The 24,494-nt window shown below is 35.1% G+C and overlaps 3 protein-coding genes across 9 annotated transcripts in view; 2 read left to right on the top strand and 1 right to left on the bottom strand.

Annotated features, from left to right (window-relative positions):
- Nucleotides 1–24,494, bottom strand: part of DYNC1I1 (dynein cytoplasmic 1 intermediate chain 1) — a 602,472-nt gene that overhangs the window by 53,619 nt on the left and 524,359 nt on the right. For all 7 annotated transcript variants that reach the window (XM_073677314.1, XM_073677309.1, XM_073677311.1 and 4 more), the window contains 2 exons: nt 13,062–13,202; nt 5,724–5,849 (listed from right to left, as the gene is read on the bottom strand). In XM_073677314.1, coding sequence (XP_073533415.1) covers nt 5,724–5,849; nt 13,062–13,202 — 267 coding nt within the window. The remainder of the gene's footprint in view (nt 1–5,723; nt 5,850–13,061; nt 13,203–24,494) is intronic.
- Nucleotides 18,313–19,437, top strand: LOC141264113 (uncharacterized; the record flags this gene model as incomplete). Its single annotated transcript, XM_073676428.1, has 1 exon — nt 18,313–19,437. A coding segment is annotated over one exon (1,125 nt), but the record flags the coding sequence as incomplete, so codon positions are not given.
- Nucleotides 23,210–24,494, top strand: part of LOC141264112 (uncharacterized) — a gene marked incomplete at its 5' end in the record, with an annotated part of 14,313 nt that continues 13,028 nt past the window's right edge. Inside the window, 2 exons of the mRNA XM_073676427.1 lie at nt 23,210–23,305; nt 23,540–23,985. Of these exons, the coding sequence (XP_073532528.1) occupies nt 23,210–23,305; nt 23,540–23,985 (542 nt within the window). The remainder of the gene's footprint in view (nt 23,306–23,539; nt 23,986–24,494) is intronic.

The raw sequence follows: 24,494 nt of genomic DNA, 5'->3' as shown, positions 1-24,494 counted from the left end.
GTGTTATCAGTACCTCTGGCTAGGACGGCGAGTTCCCTTAAGCTGTAAGCAATATACCCTCTGCGGCATCTGAGAAACACAAGGGTTCTGAAGGTGATCAGGATCCTTCAATCTGCCAGCTCCAGAACAGCGCTTACAAGCTCTATAGCAAACAGCTTGTAAGTTATATAACCCTCTGCTAGACTGCAGCAGTAGCCAGTAATCTAAGCAACGAAAAAATGTAAACTACAAAATTGAAATCTCTTTTTACAAACATTTTTTACACTTTTAAAATGATGCGACATCCCCTTTAAGTTAAGAAAGACTCCACTCAGTTACCACCTCCTGAAGTGAGCTCAAGTGTTCATTGTTGGCAGCAGGAGAGAAGTAAATGTTTTTAGAATTACTTTATAAAGGTGTTTGGATTTTGCCTGTTTTCAGCCATAAGTGGAACATTACCGACTTAATCCACGATTGTTGGATAATAGATAAATACATAGAGAGATAATACAGGTGCTTCTCACAAAATTAGAATATCCTCCGAAGCTAATTTATTTCAGTTCTTCAATATAAAAAGTGAAACTCCTATATTATATAGAGTCATTACACACAGAGGGATCTATTATATAGAGTCATTACACACAGAGTGATCTATTATATAGAGGCATTACACACAGAGGGATCTATTATATAGAGTCATTACACACAGAGTGATCTATTATATAGAGTCATTACACACAGAGGGATCTATTATATAGAGTCATTACACACAGAGGGATCTATTATATAGAGTCATTACACACAGAGTGATCTATTATATAGAGGCATTACACACAGAGGGATCTATTATATAGAGTCATTACATACAGAGTGATCTATTATATAGAGTCATTACACACAGAGGGATCTATTATATAGAGTCATTACACACAGAGGGATCTATTATATAGAGTCATTACACACAGAGGGATCTATTATATAGAGCCATTACACACAGAGGGATCTATTATATAGAGTCATTACACACAGAGGGACCTATCATATAGAGCCATTACACACAGAGGGATCTATTATATAGAGCCATTACACACAGAGGGATCTATTATATAGAGTCATTACACACAGAGGGATCTATTATATAGTCATTACACACAGAGGGATCTATTATATAGAGTCATTACATACAGAGTGATCTATTATATAGAGTCATTACAGCGTGATCTATTATATAGTCATTACACACAGAGTGATCTATTATATAGAGTCATTACACACAGAGGGATCTATTATATAGAGTCATTACACACAGAGTGATCTATTATATAGAGTCATTACACACAGAGGGATCTATTATATAGAGTCATTACACACAGAGGGATCTATTATATAGAGTCATTACACACAGAGGGATCTATTATATAGAGTCATTACACACAGAGGGATCTATTATATAGAGTCATTACACACAGAGGGATCTATTATATAGAGTCATTACACACAGAGGGATCTATTATATAGAGTCATTACACACAGAGGGATCTATTATATAGAGTCATTACACACAGAGGGATCTATTATATAGAGTCATTACACACAGAGGGATCTATTATATAGAGTCATTACACACAGAGGGATCTATTATATAGAGTCATTACACGCAGAGGGATCTATTATATAGAGTCATTACACACAGAGGGATCTATTATATAGAGCCATTACACACAGAGGGATCTATTATATAGAGTCATTACACACAGAGGGATCTATTATATAGAGTCATTACACACAGAGTGATCTATTATATAGAGCCATTACACACAGAGGGATCTATTATATAGAGTCATTACACACAGAGGGATCTATTATATAGAGTCATTACACACAGAGGGATCTATTATATAGACTCATTACACAGAGTGATCTATTATATAGAGTCATTACAGCGTGATCTATTATATAGTCATTACACACAGAGTGATCTATTATATAGAGTCATTACACACAGAGGGATCTATTATATAGAGTCATTACATACAGAGGGATCTATTATATAGAGTCATTACACACAGAGGGATCTATTATATAGTTATTACACACAGAGTGATCTATTATATAGAGTCATTACACACAGAGGGATCTATTATATAGAGTCATTACACACAGAGTGATCTATTATATAGAGTCATTACACAGAGTGATCTATTATATAGAGTCATTACACACAGAGTGATCTATTATATAGAGTCATTACACACAGAGTGATCTATTATATAGAGTCATTACACACAGAGGGATCTATTATATAGAGTCATTACACACAGAGGGATCTATTATATAGAGTCATTACACACAGAGGGATCTATTATATAGAGTCATTACACACAGAGGGATCTATTATATAGAGTCATTACACACAGAGGGATCTATTATATAGAGTCATTACACACAGAGGGATCTATTATATAGAGTCATTACACGCAGAGGGATCTATTATATAGTCATTACACGCAGAGGGATCTATTATATAGAGTCATTACACGCAGAGGGATCTATTATATAGAGTCATTACACACAGAGTGATATATTTCACGTGTTTATTTCTGTTAATGTTGATGATTATGGCTTACAGCCAATGAGAACACAAAAGTCATTATCTCAGTAAATTAGAATACTTTATAACAACAGCTTGAAAAATGTTTTTAAAATCCGAAATGTTGTTCTACTGAAATGTCTGTTCAGTAAATGCCCTAAGTACTTGGTTCGGGCTCCTTTTGCATCAATTACTGCATCAATGCGGCAATGTGGCATGGAGGCGATCAGCCTGTGGCTGCTGAGGTGTTATGGAAGCCCAGGTGGCTTTGATAGCAGCCTTCAGCTCATCTGCATTGTTGGGTCTGGGGTCTCATCTTCCTCTTGACAATACCCCATAGATTCTCTATAATAGATTCTCTATGGTGTTAAGGTCAGGCGAGTTTGCTGCCAATCAAGCACAGTGATACTGTTGTGTGTAAACCAGGTATTGGTACTTTTGGCAGTGTGGACAGGGGCCAAGTCCTGCTGGAGAAGGACATTTCCATCTCCAAAAAGCTTGTCGGCAGAGGGAAGCATGAAGTGCTGTAAAATGTCCTGGTAGACGGCTGCGCTGACTTTGGTCTTGATAAAACACAGTGGACCTACACCAGCAGATGACATGGCCCCCCAAACCATCACTGATTGTGGAGACTTCACACTAGACCTCCAGCAGCTTGGATTGTGGCTTCTCCACTCTTCCTCCAGACTCTGGGACCTTGATTTCCAAATGAAAATTTACTTTCATCTGAAAACACCACCTTGGACCACTGAGAACAGTCCAGTTCTTTTTCTCCTTGGCCCAGGTAAGACGCTTCTGGTGTTGTCTATTGGTCATGAGCGGCTTGACACAAGGAATGCGACACTTGTAGCCCATGTCCTGGATACGTCTGTGTGTGGTGGCTCTTGAAGCAATGACTCCAGCAGCAGTCCACTCCTTGTGAATCTCCCACAAATTTTTGAATGGCCTTTTCTTAACAATCCTTTCAAGGCTGCAGTTATCCCGGTTGCTTGTGCACCTTTTTCTACCACACTTTTTCCTTCCACTTAACTTTCCATTAATATGCTCGGATACAGCACTCTGTGAACAGCCAGCTTCTTTAGCAATGACCTTTTGTGGCTCACCCTCCTTGTGGAGTGTGTCAATGACTGCCTTCTGGACACCTGTCAAGTCAGCAGTCTTCCCCATGATTGTGGAGTCTACTGAAACAGACTAAGGGACCTTTTTAAAAGCTTAGGAAGCCTTTGCAGGTGTTTTTTTGCTAATTATTCTAATTTACTGAGATAATGACTATTGTGTTTTCATTGGCTGTAAGCCATAATCATCATCATTAACAGAAATAAACACTTGAAATAGATCCCTCTGCGTGTAATGACTCTATATAATAGATCCCTCTGCGTGTAATGACTCTATATAATAGATCCCTCTGTGTGTAATGACTCTATATAATACATCCCTCTGTGTGTAATGACTCTATATAATAGATCCCTCTGTGTGTAATGACTCTATATAATAGATCCCTCTGCGTGTAATGACTCTATATAATAGATCCCTCTGTGTGTAATGACTCTATATAATAGATCCCTCTTTGTGTAATGACTCTATATAATAGATCACTCTGTGTGTAATGACTCTATATAATAGATCCCTCTGCATGTAATGACTCTATATAATAGATCCCTCTGTCTGTAATGACTCTATATAATAGATCCCTCTGTGTGTAATGGCTGTATATAATAGATCACTCTGTCTGTAATGACTCTATATAATAGATCCCTCTGTGTGTAATGACTCTATATAATAGATCACTCTGTGTGTAATGACTCTATATAATAGATCCCTCTGCGTGTAATGACTCTATATAATAGATCCCTCTGTGTGTAATGACTCTATATAATAGATCACTCTGTGTGTAATGACTCTATATAATAGATCCCTCTGTGTGTAATGACTCTATATAATAGATCCCTCTGTGTGTAATGACTCTATATAATAGATCCCTCTGCGTGTAATGACTCTATATAATAGATCCCTCTGTGTGTAATGACTCTATATAATAGATCCCTCTGTGTGTAATGACTCTATATAATAGATCCCTCTGTGTGTAATGACTCTATATAATAGATCACTCTGTGTGTAATGACTCTATATAATAGATCCCTCTGTGTGTAATGACTCGATATAATAGATCCCTCTGTGTGTAATGACTCGATATAATAGATCCCTCTGTGTGTAATGACTCGATATAATAGATCCCTCTGTGTGTAATGACTCGATATAATAGATCCCTCTGTGTGTAATGACTCGATATAATAGATCCCTCTGTGTGTAATGACTCTATATAATAGATCCCTCTGCGTGTAATGACTCTATATAATATAGGAGTTTCACTTTTTGTATTGAAGAACTGAAATAAATTAACTTTTTGATGATATTCTAACTTAGCAAGATGCACCTGTATATATAAATGTTATAAAAAATTAAGTGAAAATCAATGATAAAAAAATATCTGGAACACTGACAGTTCCTCCTTATGACGCCCTCCTTATGTTACTGTGTTTTGTAAGGTCGCAACGTCAAGACGTGCGCCATGACCTTGTGGTGAGCAGCCTGAACGCGGCTGGAAGTCCTCGCCTATAGTGAAGAGGTCGGAGATGTGGCGCACAACAGTGGAAGGAAGAGGACCGGGCAGTGAGGAGCGCGGCGGCCAGAGAGGTGAGCGATTAGGAGAGAATTGTTTTTTTTCCGGCTATGTTACAAGTAAACCTGCAGAATGTATCTAGTGTGTAACCTGCGGACTCCCTGTACTGACATATTTCCTGTTGTGGGAGAAAAGTATTAAAGAAAGAAACATAAGTCAGAAGCGGCTACAATGTAGACACCATCCTGTAACCCGAATAGTGAGCACAGAAATGCATTTTTACTGGAATTTTCCATTGATTCTTCTTGTCCATAATTACCTTTCCCACCTCCCATTTGATTAAACTACTTTGGGGTCCTTATAACAAGAAGCAAAAAATTGCAATCTTCAAAAATTCTATTTTTTTTTTTCTCAAATTTTTCATTTTTTTTGGGAAAAGCTGGGTGACAACTTTTTGGTGCCATCGACCATCACAAAACAACCATGGAGGGCCAGGATTGGGTGTTACATACATAAGAGCGACTTTCTTCATACCTCTCCGACATCGTAGATCCAGATCCGTCCTTCGGAGTCTCCGACTGCCACCTCTCGGCCGCTCTGAGCCCAGCGGACGCGGTTGAGCGCGGACGCGCCCTCCACGGTTGTGCTTGCGGTGGGAACCTTTCCATATGGAGGGAAACATAAAAAACTGTTACTCCGGCAGCTGAGGACCACGATCCTAACAAGTCTACTAATTTTGGGAACAGTGGTTGCACGCCCCCCGCAGACATCTCCTGGTAACACAGACGCCTCCTGCTACGAGAAAACAGGGATTTATTGTTCTCTAATCACATCCCCCACCGGGCAAAAAAAAGAAAGCAATGTATATTTTCCATAGTAAAAGAGTAACGAATATACGGCAAAGACTTTTTTTTTTTTCCCCCTCCATGTTATTCACTAAAAGTATGCAGAGCAAACCACAACAGTCAAACTTACGGCTGCTCGGTTCTGAACATTTACTAATTAAAGACATTCCAGTACTACAACTCCCAGCAAATCCATCATTGAGCCAAATGTTTTATCCCCGTAAGATAAAAGGGTTTAGAGAATTCTATAATAGAGTTAATTAAGGGGGTCCCCATTGAAGACCCTTATCTACCGGACAGTAATCCAGCTCTGGAGGACCTGGCAGGTCCGTACATATCATGGGCCACAAATTGATTTTCATGATAATCGTGCAGTGCATTTTTTCTCCTGTGGAGGCGCTGTAGGGAAACACACAGATTACAACTGATTAGAGTTGAACAAAGAAGATTTGTAGGATTCTGGTCTCTGGACCAAGGCCCTGGAAACGTCTTCCTACCTGCCGGCATGCCCAGCGCTTCTTCTGATTAGTAGGTGCAGCACAATGTCATGCCGCAATGGTGACATTGTGCCGGGCTTACTAATCAGAAGAACTGACAGGTAGAAGGAGGTTTGTAGGACTTAGGTCCGGTGGCCATGAAGCCCTGGTTTGGCCGATTCACCAAAGTTCTGCAAATATTTTGCTCAACTCTACAACAGATCGTTGAAGATCCTAGAAATGAGAGACCCTACGGTGAGTTAAATTGATTCTACAAAGTAGACAACCCCTTTAAGACCAATCTTAAATCAAATCTTCTAAATCCTCTGACAATCTAATGTGCATCTGGATTTCTTACAGTCCTCCCAAACAACAAATGCTGGAGAAAAAGAAGATTGGGCATACTGGACTTCAGCATGTCCAATCCTTTCTTATGTTGTCGTCAGAGAAGTGTCTAAAGTTATCTTCTTTCCAATAAAATAAACGGTGGCAGAGCCCGTTTCTATGCACATTTGGGCGTAATAGAGGTGGGAATCGATTATGCAAGGAGTTTGTCCAGCAGCCCTGGTTATTGCAGGGAAGCTGCTTCCACCTTCCCTATTGAGTTATCATTGCGTCTACGGCTTCCGTTACTCATCCATCTATAGCTGGATTCACACATACAGTTTTGGAGAACTTTTTGAAGCCAGGAGTGGATGTAAAAGTCAGGAAAAGTGGAAGAAATCATTTCTTCCCATTTTTTAATCCAATCACATAGGCAGTAAAAAAAAATGTTCTACGCATGTCCATAAAAAGTATGCGCCTTACATGGGAGAATCAGCAGCTGAAAAAGCACAAAAAAAAACATGTCCATCCCAAACATGGACAGGAAAACGGAGGTAAACCTTGGCCAACTGTATTGGCGGCCTGCAATCATCTCAACCTTTTCACCATCCCAAGAGGCTTGTGTGTACATACGATCCTAGGCCCAACCGTAACGATTGGGGCCGACGTCAACCCAGTTATGAGACCTTTTTCTTTTGCGTTAATCTGTTCTACTTATATTCCTAAAAATTTCATTTTAATTTATTTCTTAATTTTTGTATTCATTTATTTCTATTTATTTACTATTTATCTTTGCATTTATGTATTACTTACAGGCCTCTTTTATGTTTTTGCATTCATTTCTATTTTTTATGTATATTACTTATATGCCTTTTATGAATTTGCATTTTATTTCTATTTTTTTTTTTTTTAGATTTATTCACAGTTTATCTTTTACCTTTATCTAATATTTATGGGCCTCTTTAATGTATTTGCATTTATTTCTATATATTTTATTTACTATTTATCTTTAGCTTTATCTGTTGTTTATAGGTCTCTTATGCATTTGCATTTATTTATTTTACTATTCACCTTTATGTTATTTCTAGGCGCCTCCTTTATGTATTTGCATTTATTTATTTATTTATATCTACTATTTACCTTTATATTATTCATAGGCCTCTTATATATTTGCAGTTATTTTATTTTCTATTTACTATTTACCTTTATGTTTCTTTCATGAATTTCTTTAAAAAAAAAATTGCACAACTTAATTAAGACTATCAAAAACGGGACAAAATTACAATTTCAATGAGGGACTTAAAATTATAAATACGTGTTTTAATAATTTGCTTTATTTGTTGCATTACATTTGTAATTACATTGGATGCAACATGTTGGGAATTAGGAATTTGGTTTAGCTATTTTTCTATATATATTTTTGTAATGTGTCCAACCTGAAAAATGATGCCCTGCAAAAAAAAAAAAGACAAGTGCGCTGGGTAGGGCTGGTGGTAGTGCAGATTTCTATGTAGGATGGATGCCAGCTGTTCTAATGCCAGTCTGCTCAATACAGAAAAATGTCCGGGCTAAATACAGTGTATTTTTTTTTAGTCTGACACATTAATATCTGGATGCTCGCGGCGTCTCTTTTTGTCACAGCTCCCTCTGCGGAGGCTATGAAAGTGAACCTCTGTTCCTTGGAACAAAAAGCACTCAGCATGGCGAGCCATCAATTCTGCAGACTGGTGAACCGGGAGCACTCTGCAATTCTCAATGTGAGTTAAACTACTGTACTGACACAGTCCTTTAGCAATTGTATGGGGTAGCAATTGGGAGAGATGAGACTACTATTTGATTTAATACAAATACTATTGTACTGGGCCACATTCGACTGGTTGCAGAATCCCTCTATTTCCCCATGCAGGGCTCTCCTAACATATTATTAAATGACGGATGTGATTTAAGCTCCGGAGATAAAGTACATTCATGTAAATGCCATAAACTAAGCTACTGGCTGCTCCCTGTACAAATAAAAGCCAATCATTAACCCCAGCGGTGCCACACCAACAAAAATTCTAAAAGAAAAAAACAACAACTTTTGATTCAAAAATTTTGAAAAATTTGAAAATGTAACAAATGAGTTTGCGGGATTCTATATGGTAATTATGGAATTAAATTTGCATTTTAATGAATGGCCCAAGTCACATGGTTATTTTCATCCTTCCCACTTTTCAGAAAATATATAATTTCAATTGGCAATGCCTGCCGTTCCCCTACCGACGAGCAGTATGAGCGAGGTTGACGTGAATTATCGGGGGGGGGGGGGGGAGAGGAACGACATCGGTACAAGCCGCTATTTCTTAAAAAATATGGACTGGCAGAATAAGTTAAAAAAGAACATATGTTTTTGTGGCTGGAGAGAAGGATGATGAATATTTTTAATATTAGAAGGAGTTAACCTCCCCCCCTCTTCCAACTTCTCGAAAATGACTACTCTTGTCTCAAAAAGCTTCTGGGCACTACTTATATAATTGAATTTGTTTTTATTAAGTTTATCTTTATTTGTATCATAATAGTTAAAAAAAATATTCTGTAAATATATATATATATATTATATTAAAAAATATATATATTTTTTGCTTATTTTTATTATTCATTTTATTATTTATTTATTAATAAATTAACGGACCGAAAAAAAAAAATAATAATTGCGAAGCTAAACTAAAAATTCCGGTTTACCTAATTACCAATAGGTTGCATCCAATTGTAATTAATGTTTGGAAATGAATCAAATTTATTGCAAGATGACGAAGAATGAAAAAAAAAATTGCGCTGGATGATTAATAAAACATGTATTTAATAATATTAAGTCCCTCATTAAAATAAAGTAATTTGTTCTGTATTTAGGGTCTTCATTAAGTTATGCAGTGGAATTATTATTTATTTTTATTTTTTTTTAGTTTTTTTATATCATTAATTTTTATGTAAAAATGAATGCAATTTTTAGAACGGCGGATTTAGCGCTCAATTAATACGGCCTCCACATTATTTCCTTTTTTTTTTTCTTTTGATAACTTAAACGTTCTTTTTTTTTTTTTTTTTTTTTTTTTTTATTAATACCTAAAGGATATATTCCACAGTTTCTACCAAGTTTTTTTTGTTGTTGTACCAGTCAGCCTTCTATATATCCTCCAGCAGTAGGCTGCCTAATTAAAAAGGCTGCTGCACTTCCTGCTTGGAAGACTTCAAACGCTTCCGTGATGCTGTCTCTCATTTGAGATACGGTAGCAGTCATTTACCTGGATTCGAGACAGTACTGGAGTAAAACCACAAAATTGCCAATACCCTCCAATTACAGAAAATTGGAAAAAGAAAGAAAAAAAATTGCAGAAAATGAGGTTACATTGTATTTCCGAATATTAAAAAAAATAAATAAATCTGATTTTAATTTCAGCTAAAAATTAGTTTGGAAATTAAAAAAAAAAAAAAAAAAAGTATTTTTTTTTATAAAACAGTTTTCATTTCCTGCAAATATTATTTATCATCTTATTAACTCCAATAAGTCATTGCATAAGGGCTTAAAACAATGTTATTTTTTTTCAAAATAGTTTCTTAAAAAGATACAAAATTGTTACATTGCATTCTAGGCCCCCAAATTAAGAAAAGGGTGACTGTCACGCTGCCTGATTTTTTTTTTTTTTTTTTTTTCATTTTATTTTACAATAGCTCAAAAATCAGCGCTCCTCCACCAATAATTAGATGCTCAATTCCCCGAGCCGCTCCTTCTTACAGGTGAGAAATGAGGGAATTATAATATCATTATCAATCAGCCCTCAAACACTTCATTCATCGTTAAATTACATATGTGATTAAACTGTTATACATTTAGCCGATATAATAAAAGCAATCGTTTCAAATAATGAAGAAAAAAAAAAGAGAAAAAAGAAAAAAAAAAGACAGAACATATTAACATATGAATTAGCCTCGTCACTTCCAGCGGAAAATTGATTAATTTGAATATAATTGTCTTTTATTAACATCGTCATATAGAATTTTATATACATATAGGGTTTACTCAATTGATAGTCATCGGTGATATCATTGGAGTGACTAATGCAAAATTGGACAACCATAGCAGATTGAGGGTTAGGGAAGATCAGTGAGCGATCATGAAAAAAAAATATATAAAAAATATGAAAAAAAAACTATAAAAAATATGAAAAAAATAAATAAAATAAAAGTAATGCATTTTTTTATATTTATTTATATGAAATATATATATATATATATAATTTTTTTTTTATTTAGGCCCATCAGAAAAGAGGGAATTTAAGGACAAATTGACAGATCTAATTGCTAATGAAATTCATACAATTTAGCCAAATTCCTATAATCCGACATCTGCAAGACTAGAAATTCTGATAATCCAGAACTTGTTTTTGACAGAAAATCCAAAAATTCTTACATTTTACATTACTTTTACATGACTGACCAATAATCCCAGAACGCTCGTTAATCTGCCAAGGTTCTTATTTGTGGAAATGCCAGATTAAAGGATTTTAACTTTTTTTTTTTTTCTTATACTTTCATAACATGATTTAAAGAGTAAAAAGTGACAAAAACTTAGGAAAAGTTATCGGATACGGTAGTTTTTGGCAATGGTTGATTGGCTATAGAGAGTTTAAGCAAAAATAAATAATAATAATACATTATTAAGAATTATTAAATATGGTTATATATGAGAATTTAGGAAAAATATACCGGAGTGTCACCATCATTCACACAATTAAGGCATTGGTCAAAAATGACATTGTCGTACTCATAAAATAGCGCTCTAATACGCAAAGTGATGTCATAAACAATATCAATATTAATAAAAATAATATAAAATTAGAAAACAAAGTGCAAAATACAAAGGGAATAAGTACAATGTGTATGTATGTATAGGAGGTAATAACCTAAAAATTCAAAAGAGCAATAATCATAATGTATCATATGACACGATGTCAATATAAAGGCAGAAATTGTAAAAAATAAATAATATAAACAATAATAAGGCTGTGTGCCCACGTAGCATTTTTCAAGCGTATATGCTGTGGAATTTCCGCAGCGTAAACGCTTGAAAAACGCATGTATATCCGCACCCCATGGTCCCCAATGGGATTCCGCAACTTCTATGCACATGCTGCGGATTTTTCCGCAGCGTTTATGCCGCGTTCAAAAATCCGCAGCATGTCATTTAATTTTGCGTTTCCGCAAGCGGAATTGCCTTTGTCCAACGCATAAAAAACGCAAGGCAATTCCGCATGTGGAAAACGCGTGATAAACGCGCGAAAAATGCGCGATAAACGCGTGCGGAATTCCGCATGCGTTTTTCCGGGAGAGGACTTGCATTTATGCAGCAGAAATTTTCTGCTTCATAAATGCAACGTGGGCACATAGCCTAAGAGTAATCATATAAAAGAGTGTTCACACATTGCCCTGCAAGCAAACACGCGTACAAATAAATTATACCATTAAAAAGGAATTATTACCCGCTGTATGATTACACATAAAAGCCACAGAAATAAGAAATAATATTCTGATAATCTGTTATGCAAATATAAATGCTTTGCTCATGGACATAAAATAATAAACAGATGAATAAATATTATTATTTTATATCCAATAATAATAATAATAATTATTGTATCTTATAATCTATAAGGTATGGCACAAAAAAAATAATTATTGTGATATGTGTTTTCAGAACAATAAAAAATATAAAATATATATATATATATATATATATATATATATATATATATAAAAGCAATACAAAAAGTATAAAGCAAAATAAAGAAATATATAAAGTAAAAAAAATAAGTAAGCTTAAAAATATATTAGTCTCATTTATATACATAAATAATAATATATATATGAAACACAAGAATGTAAAAAATATAATGATATGAATAAAGTTAAATATGTCTAAAATAAAAAATATTAAAATAAACTAAAAAAAATATATATGGGATAAAACACAAACACGTCTAAACTATAAAAAAATAATAATAATAAAATGAAGAATGCGTAGAATAAAATATATATAAAAAAAAATCTATGCATGAGATAAAACAAAGTGTAAAATAATAATAAAAATAATAAGCGGTAAAAGCCGCAGAGCAGCAGTGTGAATGGTGCATGCCCGGGGGACCCCCGGCATCAGCTGATTGTCGCACAGGGTTAATAGTCGCAGCTCTCACCTCGGTGTCGCTGTTCAGGTTCCACAGGTCCAGGCGGCCCATCCCGTCCACACAGGCGAAGATCGCGGGGTGCAGCGGAGACCACATGACGTCGTACACATAGTCTGCGTTATCTTCAAAGGAGTAGAGCGGCTTGTTGTGCTGGAAGCGGAGAGCACAGGATGAGAGGAGAGGAGAGGCGCTGCCCCCTGCCCCCGGCTGCCCCCTGCCGCTGCCCCTGCCGCTGCCCCCTGCCGCTGCCCCCTGCCTGCCCCCTGCCTGCCCCCTGCCGCCTGCCTGCCCCTGCCGCTGCCCCTGCCGCTGCCCCCGGCTGCCCCCTGCCGCTGCCCCCGGCTGCCCCCTGCCGCTGCCCCCGGGCTGCCCCCTGCCGCTGCCCCCTGCCGCTGCCCCCGGGCTGCCCCCTGCCGCCATCATTACAAACTTTACACATTTCTATCATAAAAGTGGCCAGACATGAAAGTGCTTTACTGGGGCGTCACTGAGGGGGGAGAGGGGCTACTGGGGGGACCCCCCTGTGTGCTGTGCAGGCGGAGAAGGTGCCCATGGCAGGGGCACAATGCGGCTCTGCAGGAATGAGTCCCGGCGGTGCAGATAACGCGGCCGCTCACACCAGGAGACGCCACAGTCTGCTCCTGCGGCTAAGAACAGCTGCGGCTGCTGTGGCACTCTGGCGACATCTAGTGGCGCTAACCAAGGAACTGCAGCTGCGGTGAAGTCTCGTGTAGAGGTCTCCTGACCACAGTAAGTCTCCATATACAGTATGACCCTATATATGACCTCATATATTACCCCATACATTACCCCACAAATTACCTCATATGTTACTCTATAGATTACTCCATATATTACTCCATATATGACCTCATACATTACCCCATATAGCACTCCAAATATTACACCGTACATCACCCCATATATATTACTCTATACATCACCCCATATATTATCCCATAAATTACCCCATACATGACTCTTTACATTACCGCATATACTACACCATATATTACTAATAATAATACTATACATTACTCTATATATTACTCTATACATCACCCCATATATATATTACTCTATACATTACACCATATATTGTCCCATACATTATCCCATACATGACTCTATACATTACCTCATATAGTACTCCATATATTACTCTATACGTTACCCTATATATTACATTACCCCATATTCTTACTCTAAACATTGCTCTATACATTACTCTATACATTACTCCATACATTCCCCCATATATTACTCTATACATTACCCCATATATTACACCATACATTACCCCATACATTACCCCATACATTACCCCATATATTACTCTATACATTACACCATATATTATCCCATACATTACCCCATATATTATCCCATACATTACCCCATATATTACTCCATACATTCCCCCATATATTACCCCATACATTACCCCATATATTACTCTATATATTACTCTATATATTACTCTATATATTACTCCATACATTCCCCCATATATTACTCTATACATTACTCCATACATTCCCCCATATATTACTCTATACATTACCCCATATATTACTCTATACATTACTCCATACATTACCCCATATATTACTCTATACATTACACCATATATTATCCCATACATTATCCCATACATTATCCCATACATTACTCTATACAGGGTGGGCCATTTATATGGATACACCTAAATTAAATGGGAATGGTTGATGATATCAACTTCCTGTTTGTGGCACATTAGTGTATGGGAGGGGAAAACTTTTCCAGATGGGTGGTGACCATGGCAGCCATTTTGAAGTCGGCCATTTTGGATGCAACTTTATTTTTTTCAATGGGAAGAGGGTCATGTGACACATCAAACCTATTGAGAATTTCATAAGAAAAACAATGGTGTGCTTGCTTTTAACGTAACTTTATTCTTTCATGAGTTTTTTACAAGTTTATGACCACTTATAAAATGTGTTCAAAGTTGCTGCCCATTGTGTTGGATTGTCAATGCCGCCCTCTTCTCCCACTCTTGACACACTGATAGCAACACCGCAGAAGAAATGCTAGCACAGGCTTCCAGTATCCGTTGTTTCAGATGCTGCACATCTCGTATCTTGATGGTATGGTGTGGTATATGGGGTACAAAGATAGCGGAGCCATTCTTCATCAATGGAAACCTCAATGCCACTGGATATCTGAAATTGCTCCATGATGATGTGTTGTCCTCTTTATGCACTGAAGATGGCACGTTCCCTGAGTTTTTCCAACAAGATGGTGCCACCACCACATCATGGGTGTCAGGTCCGAGCATTCCTACATGAACAGTTTCCTGGAAAGTGGATTGGTCATCGTGGGCCAGTTGAATGGCCACCAAGGTCTCCCGATCTGCCCCCCTTAGACGTTTATCTTTGGGGTCATCTGAAGGCAATAGTCTATGCTGTGAAGATACGAGATGTGCAGCATCTGAAACAACGGATACTGGAAGCCTGTGCTAGCATTTCTTCTGCGGTGTTGCTATCAGTGTGTCAAGAGTGGGAGGAGAGGGTTGCATTGACAATCCAACACAATGGGCAGCATTTTGAACACATTTTATAAGTGGTCATAAACTTGTAAAAAACTCATGAAAGAATAAAGTTACGTTAAAACCAAGAACACCATTGTTTTTCTTATGAAATTCTCAATAAGTTTGATGTGTCACATGACCCTCTTTCCATTAAAAAAAGTAAAGTTGGATCCAAAATGGCCAACTTCAAAATGGCCGCCATGGTCACCACCCATCTGGAAAAGTTTTCCCTCTCCCATATACTAATGTGCCACAAACAGGAAGTTGATATCACCAACCATTCCCATTTAATTTAGGTGTATCCATATAAATGGCCCAACCTGTATATTTATCTATACATTACCACATATATTATATCATATATTATCCCATACATTACTCTATACATTACCCCATACATTACCCCATATATTACATCATATATTATCCCATACATTACTCTATACATTACCCCATATATTATATCATATATTATCCCATACATTACTCTATACATTACCCCATACATTACAATATACATTGCTCTATACATTTCCCCATATAATACCCCATACATTACCGTATATATTACATTACCCCATATATTACTCTATATATTACACCATACATTATCCCATACATTACTCCATACATCACTCTATACCTTACCCCATATATTACTCTATACATTACCACGGATATTACTCCATATATTACTCTATACATTAGCCTATATACTGTATTACTCTATACATTACCCCATACATTACTCCATACATTACCCCATACATTACCCCATACATTACCCCATACATTACTCCATACATTACCCCATACATTACCCCATACATTACCCCATACATTACTCCATGCATTACCCCATATATTACCCCATACATTACTCCATACATTCCCCTATATATTACCCCATACATTACCCCATGTATTACTCCATGTATTACTCCATACATTACTCCATATATTACTCCATATATTACTCCATACATTACTCCATACATTACTCTATACATTACCCCATATATTACTCTATACATTCCCCCATACATTACTCCATGTATTGCTCCATACATTACTCCATATATTACACCATACATTATCCCATACATTACTCCATACATCACTCTATACCTTACCCCATATATTACTCTATACATTCCCCCATATATTACTCTATACATTACCTCAAACATTACTCTATACATTACCTCATATATTACTCTATACATTACCCCATATTTTACCCCATATATTACCCCATACATTACCCCATATATTACTCCATATATTACTCTATACTGTATTACTCTATACATTACCCAATACATTACCCCATATATTACCCCATACATTAGCCCATACAATACTCCATACATTCCCCCATATATTACTCCATGCATTACTCCATATATTACTCCATATATTACTCTATACATTACCCCATACAATACTCCATACATTCCCCCATATATTACTCCATGCATTACCCCATATATTACCCCATACATTACTCCATATATTACTCCATACATTACTCCATATAATACTCTATACATTACCCCATACATTACTCCATACATTACCCCATATATTACTCCATATATTACTCTATACATTACCCCATACATTACTCCATATATTACTCCATACATTACTCCATATATTACTCTATACATTACCCCATACATTACTCCATACATTACCCCATATATTACTCCATGCATTACCCCATATATTACCCCATACATTACTCCATATATTACTCCATACATTACTCCATATAATACTCTATACATTACCCAATACATTACTCCATACATTCCCCCATATATTACGCTATACATTACTCCATATATTACTCTATACATTACCCCATATATTACTCTATACATTCCCCCATATATTACCCCATACATTACCCCATACATTACCCCATACATTACTCCATACATTACTCCATACATTACTCCATACATTACCCCATACATTACCCCATACATTACCCCATACATTACTCCATACATTACTCCATACATTACTCCATACATTCCCCCATACATTACCCCATACATTACTCCATACATTCCCCCATATATTACTCTATACATTCCCCCATATATTACCCCATATATTACTCTATATATTACTCCATACATTACTCCATATATTACTCCATATATTACTCTATACATTACCCCATATTTTACCCCATACATTACCCCATATATTACTCTATACATTCCCCCATATATTACCCCATACATTACCCCATATATTACTCTATATATTACTCCATACATTACTCCATATATTACCCCATATATTACTCTATACATTACCCCATATTTTACCCCATACATTACCCCATATATTATTCTATACATTCCCCCATATATTACTCTATACATTACCTCAAACATTACTCTATACATTACCCCATACATTACCCCATACATTCCCCCATACATTCCCCCATATGTTACTCTATACATTACCCCATATTTTACCCCATACATTACCCCATATATTACTCTATACATTACCACGGATATTACTCCATATATTACTCTATACATTCCCCCATATATTACTCTATACATTACCTCAAACATTACTCTATACATTACCTCATATATTACTCTATACATTACCCCATATTTTACCCCATATATTACCCCATACATTACCCCATATATTACTCCATATATTACTCTATACATTACCTCACACATTACTCTATACATTACCCCATATATTACCCCATACATTACCCCATATATTACTCCATATATTACTCTATACATTACCTCACACATTACTCTATACATTACCCCATACATTACCTCATATATTACTCTATACATTACCCCATATATTACTCTATACATTACCCCATATATTACTCTATACATTACCTCATATATTACTCTATACATTACCCCATATATTACTCTATACATTACCCCATATATTACTCTATACATTACCCCATATATTACCCCATACATTACCCCATATATTACTCTATACATTCCCCCATATATTACTCTATACATTACCTCACACATTACTCTATACATTACCCCATATATTACTCTATACATTACCTCACACATTACTCTATACATTACCTCATATATTACTCTATACATTACCCCATATATTACTCTATACATTACCCCATATATTACTCTATACATTACCCCATATATTACCCCATACATTACCCCATATATTACTCTATACATTACCCCATATATTACTCTATACATTACCCCATATATTACTCTATACATTACCCCATATATTACCCCATACATTACCCCATATATTACTCTATACATTACCCCATATATTACTCTATACATTACCCCATATATTACTCTATACATTACCTCACACATTACTCTATACATTACCTCATATATTACTCTATACATTACCCCATATATTACTCTATACATTACCCCATATATTACTCTATACATTACCCCATATATTACCCCATACATTACCCCATATATTACTCTATACATTACCCCATATATTACTCTATACATTACCCCATATATTACTCTATACATTACCCCATATATTACTCTATACATTACCCCATATATTACTCTATACATTACCCCATATATTACTCTATACATTACCCCATATATTACCCCATACATTACCCCATATATTACTCTATACATTACCCCATATATTACTCTATACATTACCCCATATATTACTCTATACATTACCCCATACATTACTCTATACATTACCTCATATATTACTCCATACATTACCTCATATATTACTCTATACATTACCCCATATATTACTCTATACATTACCCCATACATTACTCTATACATTCCCCCATATATTACTCTATACATTACCTCACACATTACTCTATACATTACCCCATATATTACTCTATACATTACCCCATATATTACTCTATACATTACCCCATACATTACTCTATACATTACCTCATATATTACTCCATACATTACCTCATATATTACTCCATACATTACCCCATATATTACTCTATACATTACCCCATACATTACTCTATACATTCCCCCATATATTACTCTATACATTACCCCATATATTACTCTATATATTACCCCATATATTACTCTATACATTACCCCATATTTTACCCCATACATTACCTCATATATTACTCTATACATTACCTCAAACATTACTCTATACATTACCTCATATATTACTCTATACATTACCTCACACATTACTCCATACATTACTCCATATATTACCCCATATATTACTCTATATATTACCCCATATATTACTCTATACATTACCTCACACATTACTCCATACATTACTCCATATATTACCCCATATATTACTCTATATATTACCCCATATATTACTCTATACATTACCTCATATATTACTCTATATATTACCCCATATATTACTCTATACATTACCCCATATTTTACCCCATACATTCCCCATATATTACTCTATACATTACCTCAAACATTACTCTATACATTACCCCATACATTACTCTATACATTACCCTATATATTACTCTATACATTACCTCATATATTACTCTATATATTACCCCATATATTACTCTATACATTACCCCATATTTTACCCCATACATTCCCCCATATATTACTCTATACATTACCTCAAACATTACTCCATACATTACCCCATATATTACTCTATACATTACCCTATATATTACTCTATACATTACCTCAAACATTACTCCATACATTACCCCATATATTACTCTATACATTACCCTATATATTACTCTATACATTCCCCCATATATTACTCTATACATTACCCCATATATTACTCTATACATTACCCCATATATTACTCTATACATTACCCCATATATTACCCCATACATTACCCCATATATTACTCTATACATTCCCCCATATATTACCCCATACATTACCCCATATATTACTCTATACATTCCCCCATATATTACTCTATACATTACCTCAAACATTACTCTATACATTACCTCAAACATTACTCTATACATTACCCCATATATTACCCCATATATTACTCTATACATTCCCCCATATATTACTCTATACATTACCTCAAACATTACTCTATACATTACCTCATATATTACTCTATACATTACCCCATATATTACCCCATACATTACCCCATATATTACTCTATACATTCCCCCATATATTACTCTATACATTCCCCCATATATTACTCTATACATTACCTCACACATTACTCTATACATTACCCCATATATTACTCCATACATTCCCCCATATATTACTCTATACATTACCCCATATATTACTCTATACATTCCCCCATATTTTACCCCATACATTACTCCATACATTCCCCCATATATTACTCTATACATTCCCCCATATTTTACCCCATACATTCCCCCATATATTACTCTATACATTACCCCATATATTACTCTATACATTCCCCCATACATTACCCCATACATTACCCCATATATTACTCTATACATTACCCCATATATTACTCTATATATTACCCCATATATTACTCTATACATTACCTCATATATTACTCTATACATTACCCCATACATTACTCTATATATTACCCCATATATTACTCTATACATTACCCCATATATTACTCTATACATTACCCCATATATTACTCTATATATTACCCCATATATTACTCTATATATTACCCCATATATTACTCTATACATTACCTCATATATTACTCTATATATTACCCCATATATTACTCTATACATTACCCCATATTTTACTCTATACATTACCCCATACATTACTCCATATATTACTCTATACATTCCCCATATATTACTCTATACATTACCTCAAACATTACTCTATACATTACCCCATACATTCCCCCATATATTACTCTATACATTACCCCATATATTACTCTATACATTACCCCATATATTACTCTATACATTCCCCCATATATTACTCTATACATTCCCCCATATATTACCCCATACATTACCCCATACATTACCCCATATATTACTCCATACATTACCCCATATATTACTCTATACATTGCCCCATATATTACTCTATATATTACCCCATATATTACTCTATACATTACCTCATATATTACTCTATACATTACCCCATACATTACTCTATATATTACCCCATATATTACTCTATACATTACCCCATATATTACTCTATACATTACCCCATATATTACTCTATATATTACCCCATATATTACTCTATACATTACCTCATATATTACTCTATATATTACCCCATATATTACTCTATACATTACCCCATATTTTACTCTATACATTACCCCATACATTACTCCATATATTACTCTATACATTCCCCCATATATTACTCTATACATTACCTCAAACATTACTCCATACATTACTCCATACATTCCCCCATATATTACTCTATACATTACCCCATATATTACTCTATACATTACCCCATACATTACTCTATATATTACTCCATACATTACTCCATATATTACTCCATATATTACTCCATAGATTACGCTATACATTACCTCATAATATTACTCTATACATTACCTCAAACATTACTCTATACATTCCCCATATATTACCCCATACATTACCCCATATATTACTCCATATTTACTCCATATATTACTCTATACATTACCTCATATATTACTCTATACATTACCCATATTTTACCCCATACATTACTCCATACATTCCCCCATATATTACTCTATACATTCCCCCATATTTTACCCATACATTCCCCCATATATTACTCTATACATTACCCCATATATTACTCTATACATTATCCCATATTTTACCCCATACATTCCCCCATACATTACTCTATATATTACTCCATACATGTACTCCATACATTACTCCATACATTACTCCATACATTACTCATATATTACTCTATACATTACCCCATATATTACTCTATATATTACCCCATATATTACTCCATACATTACTCCATACATTACCCCATACATTACCCCATACATTACCCCAGATATTACTCTATACATTACCCCATACATTACTCCATACATTCCCCCATATATTACTCTATACGTTACCTCATATATTACTCTATACATTACCCCATACATTCCCCATATATTACTCTATACATTACCCATACATTGCCCCATACATTACTCCATACGATTACCTCAAACATTACTCTATACATTACCCCATACATTTCTCCATACATTCCCCATATATTACTCTATACATTACCCCATATTTTACCCCATACATTCCCCCATATATTACTCTATACATTACCACGGATATGTACTCCATATATTACTCTATACATTCCCCATATATTACCCCATACATTACCTCAAACATTACTCTATACATTACCTCATATATTACTCTATACATTACCCCATATATTACTCTATACATTCCCCCATATATTACTCTATACATTACCTCAAACATTACTCTATACATTACCTCATATATTACTCTATACATTCCCCATATATTACTCTATACATTCCCCCATATATTACTCTATACATTACCTCACACATTACTCTATACATTACCCCATACATTACCCCATATATTACTCTATACATTACCCATATATTACTCTATACATTACCTCATATATTACTCTATACATTACCCCATATATTACCCCATACATTACCCCATATATTACTCTATACATTCCGCATATATTACTCTATACATTACCTCACACATTACTCTATACATTCCCCCATATATTACTCTATACATTCCCCATATATTACTCTATACATTACCTCACACATTACTCTATACATTACCCCATACATTTACCTCATATATTACTCTATACATTACCCCATATATTACTCTATACATTACCTCATATATTACTCTATACATTACCCCATATATTACCCATACATTACCCCATATATTACTCTATACATTCCGCCATATATTACTCTATACATTACCTCACACATTACTCTATACATTCCCCCATATATTACTCTATACATTCCCCCATATATTACTCTATACATTACCTCACACATTACTCTATACATTACCCCATACATTACCTCATATATTACTCTATACATTACCCCATATATTACTCTATACATTACCCCATATATTACCCCATACATTACCCCATATATTACCCCATACATTACCCCATATATTACTCTATACATTCCCCCATATATTACTCTATACATTACCTCACACATTACTCTATACATTCCCCCATATATTACTCTATACATTCCCCCATATATTACTCTATACATTACCTCACACATTACTCTATACATTACCCCATACATTACCTCATATATTACTCTATACATTCCCCCATATATTACTCTATACATTACCCCATACATTACTCTATACATTACCCCATATATTACCCCATACATTCCCCATATATTACTCTATACATTCCCCCATATATTACTCTATACATTACCCCATACATTACTCTATACATTACCCCATATATTACTCTATACATTCCCCCATATATTACTCTATACATTACCCCATACATTACTCTATACATTACCCCATATATTACTCTATACATTCCCCCATATATTACTCTATACATTACCCATACATTACTCTATACATTACCCCATATATTACTCTATACATTCCCCCATATATTACTCTATACATTACCCCATATTTTACCCCATACATTACTCTATACATTACCCCATATTTTACCCAGACATTACCTCATATATTACTCTATACATTACCCCATATATTACCTCTATACATT

Source organism: Phyllobates terribilis, unplaced genomic scaffold (assembly GCF_046119375.1).
Source record: "Phyllobates terribilis strain yellow unplaced genomic scaffold, ASM4611937v1 Scaffold_4__5_contigs__length_816908805, whole genome shotgun sequence".
Lineage (NCBI taxonomy): Eukaryota > Metazoa > Chordata > Amphibia > Anura > Dendrobatidae > Phyllobates > Phyllobates terribilis.
The sequence above is the reverse complement of the archived record's forward strand: the minus strand, read 5'-3'. Positions and strand labels throughout refer to the sequence as shown.